General features: G+C 38.5%; 1 protein-coding gene across 1 annotated transcript; it reads left to right on the forward strand.

The window, feature by feature from the left end:
* The first annotated feature begins 294 nt into the window (after window positions 1-294).
* LOC123314828 lies at window positions 295-1,772 on the forward strand. The gene is made up of 2 exons (XM_044900207.1): window positions 295-393; window positions 455-1,772. Exons 1-2 carry the CDS (start codon window positions 321-323, stop codon window positions 1,567-1,569), a joined length of 1,188 nt encoding a protein of 395 aa, XP_044756142.1. The 5' UTR covers window positions 295-320; the 3' UTR covers window positions 1,570-1,772.
* The last annotated feature ends 7,551 nt before the right edge of the window (window positions 1,773-9,323 follow it).

Genomic DNA, 9,323 nt, shown 5'->3' on the forward strand with positions numbered 1-9,323 from the left:
CTACAATCTGCGATATGGGTCCCAGCAATGTGAGGTGCGTGAAAGAACTTGGTGCTACCATGGAGACACCTTTTTTCTTCTTTGAAGAAAAAAAAGTTTTTTGCATGTTCGACCCACCACATCTGTTAAAATGCTCATATTCTCTGTTTCGTAAGCATAATGTCCAAATTCCGCTGAAAATTGGTGAAACCACAGTTAACAAAATAGCGAAATTTGAACATGTGGTTAAAGCTTACGAAATAGACAAATCCAAAAATATGGTGCTCAGAAGTCTTTGCAAAATAAAGGAGATTTACTTGAAACCCATATTGCAGTATGCAATGAAAGTGAATGTAGCTGCAAAAGTACTGAGTCGTACAGTTGCAGCTTACGTATTCACTTTGGTCAGTGGAGGTAATATATATTTCATCAAACTAACTTAACCAACTCTAATAATCTTTTCTTAATCTTTCAGGGCAACTGGACTCGGAAGCTGTCGCTACGGCAAACTTCATCACGGAAGTGGACATGCTGTTCGACAGCTTCAATGGGAAAGCGGCTGTAGGTCCTTTTGGAAAGGAGCTGAGGGGACCTTTGAAGCTAGGCTCCCCTCACTTAAAATTTTGGAAGGAGGAACATGAGAAGGTGCAAAATTGGCAGTTCATGAGGTATACAAAAAATGGCAGAATCCGAAAATCTATGCCACCTTCCCAAACAGGTTGGCTCCAATCTATAAATGCGATTCAAATGATCTGGAAATACTTAAGGAACAATGGTTTCATTTCCCTGAGGACCAGATCTTTGAATCAAGATCCATTGGAGAACCTGTTTGGGCAAATAAGGTATGGTTGCGGATCCAATGACAATCCTACAGTGCAGCAATTCATTGGAACCCTGAAAACACAACTCCTCAATGGTTTGGTTAATCAAAGCTTTCAGGGGAGAAATTGTGAGGATGACGAAAATACACTTTTGTGCAATTTGAAATCATTCCTCAATATTTCCCTTGAGAGGGAGGAGATGGAAGTTCCAGAAGATGCTTCTTTGACCGATCAAATACCTCAGTTCCAGACGTCACCTGAGGAACTGTCGGTTAATATATCGAGAGAAGTTTCTTCTGGAAACCCTGGTGTTTTTTCGGTAGCATATGTGGCAGGAGCTATTCTGAAGGCCCTCAAAAAACACATATGCTGTGCCTTATGCGATAATATGATCAGTTCATCCAGTTCAGAACCTCAAAATTTATTCATAGCGAATAAAGAATGGTCGGATGAAAGATCAGTCCTAATGTACCCAAGTGAAAGGTACTTTGTTGCTGTAGGATGTGGATTTAACAGGTTGGAGGAATTTTTAGATAACTCCCCATCCCATCCTAAAGTAGCAGCAACCGCACTTGGGGTACTTAGATCTGACATAAATTTTGAGGATCTAGGATGTCCTGATCATAAAAATCGCATAAGGGACATCACGACTGCTGCAATATGCAGGATTGGCATTCCTTGGTGGTGCAAAAGGAAGTGCGAAGAAGTAAAGTCAGATGCCAAAAAAAAGGCCTATGAAAAAAAAATTAAAAAATTGCGTCATTCCTGATTTAATTTATTTTTTTACTTCTCTTCGACCAGCTTTTGCATCATCACCCATTTCGATCGCCATTCTTGTCTACCTTTATGACCTTCATGGCTCTAATTTTCATGTTTTTCAAAAATTTCAAAGTTTAATGAATTTTATATGTTCTAATCTTCAATTTCTATGTACCAATTGTAATAAATTCTTGGATTCACCAGCTATATATATATGTGTGTATGTCAATAAACATATTCTGCTGCAATATGTGGGATTGGCATTCCTTGGTGTTGCAAAAGGAAGTGCGAAGAAGTGAAGTCAGATGCAAAAAAAGGCTTCATTCCTGATTTAATTTATTTTTTTACTTCTCTTCGACCAGCTTTTGCATCATCACCCATTTCGATCGCCATTCTTGTCTACCTTTATGACCTTCATGGCTCTAATTTTCATGGTTTTCAAAAATTTCAAAGTTTAATGAATTTTATATGTTCTAATCTTAAATTTTTATGCACCAATTGTAATAAATTCTTGGATTTACTAGTTGTATATGTATGTACCAATATGTGTGTGTATGCCAATAAACATAATCTTGTGAATACAGAGTTTTGTTATTCCTAAAAATGTCAAAAATGATTAACTTTGCACATGAATAAAAACTTTCATTTTTGTTATTCAAGATATTTTCGTCGATATTATATGTGTCTTGAATATCAAAAATGAGAGCTTTTTCCTCATGTTCGCAAAAATCGAAATATTTAACTGCGATATGGACTAATGGAGATTCAAATTTCCCGCCATTTCTTCCGCCGCCTATTCCAGCGCCACCTATATATTCCCAAAGCCAATGTTAGAAAGAGATGGAAGATAAAATCGGACATAGATTTAGTTCCTAGTTGACCGTCTCGGTTGTCTCTGATAGCATATGTCCCATATTTTCCCTAGTTCAGTACGCCGATTCGCCTTTGCGAACGTCGGACGTATGATAAACTGAGGCCGAAACCATGGTCAGCATCTGCTTTTCTTCGGTGGAGCGTACTCCATTTGGGGGCCTTGACGATGACAAATTGGCTAGCTCAATTCGGATCGTAACACTTGTCGATATTATTCATATCGTCGGGTGGTATGCATCTGAATTTATCCGCATTATTTTATTCATTGCCTCCCCGTTTAGGCGTGATAATTCTTCATTATTGTACCGCCGGCTTCGTACTCTGCCGCGAACCGAGCGTGTCTCAGACTTCTCAGTTTATCATACGTCCGACGTTCGCAAAGGCGAATCGGCGTACTGAACTAGGGAAAATATGGGACATATGCTATTGTCTTCGTCTTGGTTTCTATCTGGGGGGGATTGAATCGGATACCGTTTCATGTTGGATGGCGCTGTGGGTAAATAATACCCACTAGAACATGACAACATTAAATGAAGTTCCATCAATTCCAAACGTTCTCCACCGTGGAAAAATGCTATGTTGCTCTGATGAGGCCAAATGAGGCCGAAACCATGGTCAGCATCTGCTTTTCTTCGGTGGAGCGTACTCCATTTGGGGGCCTTGACGATGACAAATTGGCTAGCTCAATTCGGATCGTAACACTTGTCGATATTCATATCGTCGGGTGGTATGCATCTGAATTTATCCGCACTAGATAATTATATTTGTTCACCAAAGCTACTTCCTCATCACCAATGAAAATTTGCTCACTAGGAACTAAATTTGTCATATATTTCGTTTTTGAGATATTCATTTTTAGTCCTATGTCAGCACACGCTTTCTGTAGTTCCCGTAACATGTCTTGAATGTCCTTAAGGTTATCTGCCAGCAAAACCAAATCATCTGCAAAACGTAGATTTGTCAACCGTCTATATTTAAGCCCCTGCTTTCCCAATTTAGTCTTTTAAAAGCATACTCCAAGACTGTTATAAAGAGTTTGGGCGATATCGTGTCTCCTTGTCTGACACCTCTGCCGATTTGAATGCGTTTGGTATTTTCATTGAGTTTTACCATTATTGTAGCATTTTTGTAGATATTGTAGATTAGCTTTGAGTATCTGTAATCAACCCGACATTCCTGTAATGCACTGAGGACCGCCTTCGGCTCTAAAGTGTCGAAGGCCTTTTGAAAGTCTACAAAAGCAAGGACTAGTGGTCTATTGTATTCGATGCTTTTTTCAATTACCGTTTTTATGCTCTGCAAATGACCATTTGTTCCAAATTTAGCACGGAAGCCCGCCTGCTCTTGAGGCTGATAGAAATCCAGTTTTTTCTCAAGTCTTGCTGTTATTATTTTTGTGAACAGTTTATAGAGGTGGCTCAGAAGGCTTATCGGTCTGTAGTTTTCGAGTTGCGCTATATCGCTTTTCTTATGGAGTTAATAGTATTACAATAGCATTGTGCCATTTGTCTGGTATTGTACTATTGTATAAGCACATGTTAAATAGCACTCTGATTTTCACTAGGAAACGCGGACCACCGATTTTTATTGTATCTACAGCTACATTGTCTTCTCCGGGAGCTTTGTTATTCTTTGTTCTCCTTAGCGCGAGCTTTATTTCATCTATTGTGATGCATGGCAATTCTTCTGAACCTTGGTTCACAACCCCTTTTTTGACTGTCACTATATCCGGTTCTGTGCTAGAGTTTAATGTATCTTCGTTTTGGCTTGTGTACAGCGTCTGGTAAAAGTCCTCAACTGTTTTTAGGATTTCTTCTCTGTTTGTTGTTGTTATACCTTGTTTGGTCTTTAGTTTGATTATATGTTTTTTCCCGATTCCAAGTTTTCTCCTCATAACCCTCATACTTTTATTATCTTCGATCGTTTGTTGGATGTGACCCGTATTGAATGTCACGTCTTTTGGCTTTCGCCACCTTTTTATTCGCTTCTTTTAGCTCGTTGTTAGCAACTATTCCTTTACTTCTGAGATCTCTTCTTTCTTGGATCATTTGCCTTGTATTGTGGCTCAATTTTTCTTCTTTTTGTGTTTTTGGGCAGTATTTATTTTGGCTTTCTAGCATGGCACTGGTCAAAATGTCATTGAGTGTGTTGACATCTTCGTTCGAATTCGCGTCGCAGCCTGCCAATCTATCATCTATAGTGCGCTGGAATCCCTCTATATCTGCTGGTCTCTTCCAACGTTAATTTGTTCTCTTCTTGACCATTCTGTGACGTTCTTTATCGATATCAATAACTACTTTAGCCCGTACGAGTCTATGGTCGCTGCCCGTGGAGAACCTATTCAATACCATACACATCTTTAACGATGCGTTTTTTGTCCGTTATAATATAATCTATCTCGTTTTTTGTGCGACCATCTGGACTTTGCCATGTCCATCTTCTATTCAATCTTTTCTTGTAGAAGCTGTTCATCTGAAATAGGTTATTCTGTAGCAGATAGTCTAGCATTATTTCACCTCGCTCGTTTCTACCTGGTAGTCCAAAGTTGCCTAAAGAGGTTTCAGCGGTGTTCTGCTTCATTCCTATTTTAGCATTGAAATCTCCACATATAATTGTATATTGCGTTTGTTTGTCTGTGAGAGCCGTTGTTATATCATCATAGAGACTGTCTACCTCTTCGTCATCACAGCTAGTCGTAGGTGCGTATATCTGTATGATCTTGATGTTGTATCTCGCGGTCAGCTTCAGAACAAGACAAATCACTCTGGTAGAAATTTTCTTTAAGGAAACTATGTTTGCGTTATGGCGCTTATGTATGAGGAATCCCGTTCCTCCAATTGACTTGTCCTCTTCACCCGCATAGTATAAGTTATGTCCTGATTTTAGTGTGATGAGTTATTCACCGCGCCTTCTGACCTCGCTGAGGCCTATAACATCCCACTTAATATTCTCAACTTCGCACTCAAGTTCGGTGAGCCGTTCCTGCGACAAAAGGGATCGTGTGTTGAACGTTGCGATGTGTAGTGTCCGGTTCGTACTGTAGTGCACCTTTCTATTCCTCAGATGTTTGTCCCCCCCAGAATCCATGGGACAGACTGATTGATTATCAGTGCGAGATTCCGGAGATATTCTCCTACTCGCCTGGGGTAATTTAGTTTTAGCATCTGACATTTTCCATAGGGGGTATTTAGCCGTAAAACACCTCGCTGGCAAGACGTGTTGGTGAGTTTGTAGTTCAGCCGCCCAATCTGGAACAGACGCTGTCGGTAAGCCGCCCACTCTGGGTCAGACGCTGCCTGAAAGATTTCTAGTTTTGGTCCACCCCGAGTATTTGATTTCCTCGGTACCACCCATATCTGGGAGGCATCCCCCTATCCGCCACCTGGGGAGGCGCCCGATAGGGGACTAGCAACCCCCACGGGGTTATATAAAGTCACTGTATTTAGTTGCTTCGTTTCTTATTTTTCTACTCTATAATCTTTGGTTATGATTTTTTGAAATTTTTGTAAAATCCCAGACATATGTCTGTCTGCGTTAAGTACATCAAATTGTGACATTTGGATGTCGAATTCGACACAGAGATATCTCTGATTCGACATCATAGAACTCTATGGTTCCCATAGAGTTCAATCAGAGACTTTCTCTATGAGTTCAGTGTTCTACAAAGACTACAGACACTTTGATGTTCTACATTGACCTATGGTCCGTATCAGACATTGAACTTTCTTTAGTTCAATGGTATCAGAGACAGGAGAAAAGTTCCCTTTCTCCATGGTCCGTATATACAATTTGGTTTTTTTGGTTAGTAAGTGGGTCCGTATATATGTCGAATTCCCATTGAACTCTAAATAAACTGGAAAGACCTCTTAGGTACCGAAATACGACGAAAAGTGTGTCCAACTGGGAGAGAAGATGTAGAGCAACCCATCTCTTTCTAATGATATGAATCGAATAACCGCATCAGACGTCGGATGCAGCAGTCGTCTCATTTCAACGCCCCGGATTGTTTTTGTTTAGATCCCTTTAAACCAATTGACAGAGCGCAGATAGAGATAGATTGCTCTACATCTTCCCTTTCAGTGTTCCTCAGTTTGCCTGCATCGAGATGCCATTCCAGTTCTTTTAGAGTTCAATGCGAATTCCTGACACTTCGGTGCAATTATAATCGATTTCAAGCGTATAACCCGTAATAACCGCGGTTATTCCTGGTTTTGCCCTTGGTTATGGCCCTTCACAACTTCTTACCTCACTTCAATAACCAGAAGTTTAACCCAGCTTTCGAGTATGGTCATGATGTTTATGTTCTGTGAGTATGGTCATCTGCGGTCTACCCTCCATACTGCGGTACAAAATGATGATGTTGAAGGGCTAGTTCATGACGTCACGATATTATAACCATAATGGTCATAATAATGACCAAAAGCGCTTGAATGCAGTTGGTTATTGTTGGTAATTACCAATGATGACTAGGTTATTCGCTTGAAATCGATTTATCTGTCACCAGAGTAACCGAACTAACCGCTCTGGTATCTCTCGGTTACCAAATGATCCAAATTTGTTTATACGGACCATACGCCTAAGTATGGAGAGTAGAGAGAAGGAGAACGATCACCGTACTAAAAATGTTTCCCTAATGTTTTGCACAGTTCTAAAAATAATTTTTAAATATGTCGAGATTTTTTAGGGTATGCTCTACCGTCCAAAATTGAAATTTAAGAGTTTTTTAATTTTTACTCTTTATTTTACAATGAAGGACGTGAAAACTCAAAAGAAGCGCCCACTAACAATATAGAAAAAAGCCATGATTACAGTTAGAAAATAAACATACCAAAAAATGAAACAGTACTCATAAATAAAATAAAATAGATTTACCCGAAATATTTCCTTAACAATTTTTTTAAAAGAACTTAAACTCCCTGTTGAGAATTAATCAATAGTATTAACATGAGAATTGCATAGTTCTAACATTCTCGATATTGGTGAATACTTCGCACTATTGGTTCTCAAGGTGGTCAGGTAAAATACAGGGGGTCTCCTAAGATGTCTAGCAGGAACATAAAAATCAATTGACTTTAGGATTTGAGGACAATCTAGTTGACTTGAAAGCATTTTATAGACAAAAATTATATAATTCATTTGTCTTTTGTCCTTTAAACTGATCATCCGAAAATGTCTTAAGGGAACACTAATTATCCGGATCATGAGGTATAAGGTGAAATAACTAAGAAACTTAGCTTGCAACCTTTCCAACCTATCGATGTAGACATTATAGTCCAAGATCTTAGAGCGACCAGATATAACTTATTTTCACACAGATGAAACTTATGATCTCAGTAGAGCCTCATGTGCTTCGAATACCTGCGAACTTGTGGAGCTTGCCTAGTGACACCTAGGCAGATACCAGGTGGCAAAGTTAACTAAAAATAAGTGTAACTTAACTTATTTTCACATGGCTGATTTTCATATATGTGTTGAAGAGAATATTATTCTGAAATTATATTATAAGTGACAGACACTTTACTTTCCATGGGCCAAAAGTCTTGCCAGATGCTTTGAAGCTGCACAAAAGATAAATGAGATTTACTTATTTTCTTCTCGATCTTATGATACAGGCATCCTAAACTCCTATTTTCGAAAAAAAATTTGGATTATCCGAAATCACTTTGGTCCACATTATTTAGTATAATCAAGACTGTACTGCAATCGATTGCCTCAAAACCTGGCATCATCTACGAAAATATAAAAGAATTATTCTTTTAATAAGGCACATGCCTGTCCATTAACTATTTAGGAATTCGAAATAAAATACTACCCCATTGTATCTGAATTAACAAGGGACTATGAATGCAAAATTCCAGGGTCGTTTGTCCATCGTAGGTCCATGTTTGTCCACCTTTTTTTTTTTCATTTGTCAAGGCACCGTTTGGGAGATATGCGAAAAAAACTTTTTTCGGTGCATTTTCTGAGCAGCACCCCCAAATTGCAAAAACGTTTTATTGATGGTACAGATAGTTTGTCCAACGTGAGTCCACTTTTGTCCACCCAATTTTTTCATTTGTCCACCCACAGAACCCTAGAAATCAAACTCTTAAAATTTTGGAAAGAGTGAAGTTGGCACCCCCAAATGAAAATTTTTGAACCAAAATTTCAGAATCGTTTGTCCATCGTTGGTCCATATTTGTCCACCTTTTTTTTTTATTTGTGCAGGCACCGTTTGAGAGATATGGGAAAATAAGTTGTTTGGGTGTATTTTCTGAGCAGCTCACCCAAATTGCGAAAACGTGTTTTTTATGGTAAAGATCGTTTGTCCAATGTAAGTCCACTTTTGTCCACCCAATAACCTCAAAACAATAAAAAAAAGTGTGATATTGGCACTACAAAATGCAAATTTTCGAACCAAACATTCAGGTCCGTTTGTCTTTCGCTGTTTCATGTTTGTACATCGAAAATTCATTTGCATTTGTATAGACTCCATTAGCAAGATGGGATGAAAAATTGACTAATCAAAACTCTTCGTTGACTATTCCTTGAATGCTAAAGAATATTTTTCACCAAATGAATCGTTCGTCCATTCACGTTTGTCCAATCAAAATTTTCATTGGTTCATACGCTTTATTGATTAAAAAAGCAAATATATTCTTTTTATTCGTAATTTTACCAACAACTGCGAATCTATTGAGAATTACGTTGTTGCATCGCGGGTAATACCATTCGCAAATTGAATGGAATGTAATGTAATGGTAAGAAAACCAATTAATTAGGTGGTCTATCAAAGTCCTCCATCAGACAATTCAAAAATTGCAAATAAGAATTTGTTGATGTTTTTCAATTTATGGGGAGTGTATAGATAAACAATTTGATCATCTGTTTTCATTTCTATTATTTATTTGG

This window comes from Coccinella septempunctata, chromosome 1 (assembly GCF_907165205.1).
Source record: "Coccinella septempunctata chromosome 1, icCocSept1.1, whole genome shotgun sequence".
NCBI classification, from domain to species: Eukaryota; Metazoa; Arthropoda; class Insecta; order Coleoptera; family Coccinellidae; genus Coccinella; species Coccinella septempunctata.

Bases quoted from the DNA above. Each gene is read 5' to 3' on its own strand.
- LOC123314828 (XM_044900207.1), top strand. From the start codon at position 321: ATGAAAGTGAATGTAGCTGCAAAAGTACTGAGTCGTACAGTTGCAGCT. The intron at 394-454 runs GTAATATATATT...TTAATCTTTCAG, and splicing joins ATTCACTTTGGTCAGTGGAG to GGCAACTGGACTCGGAAGCT.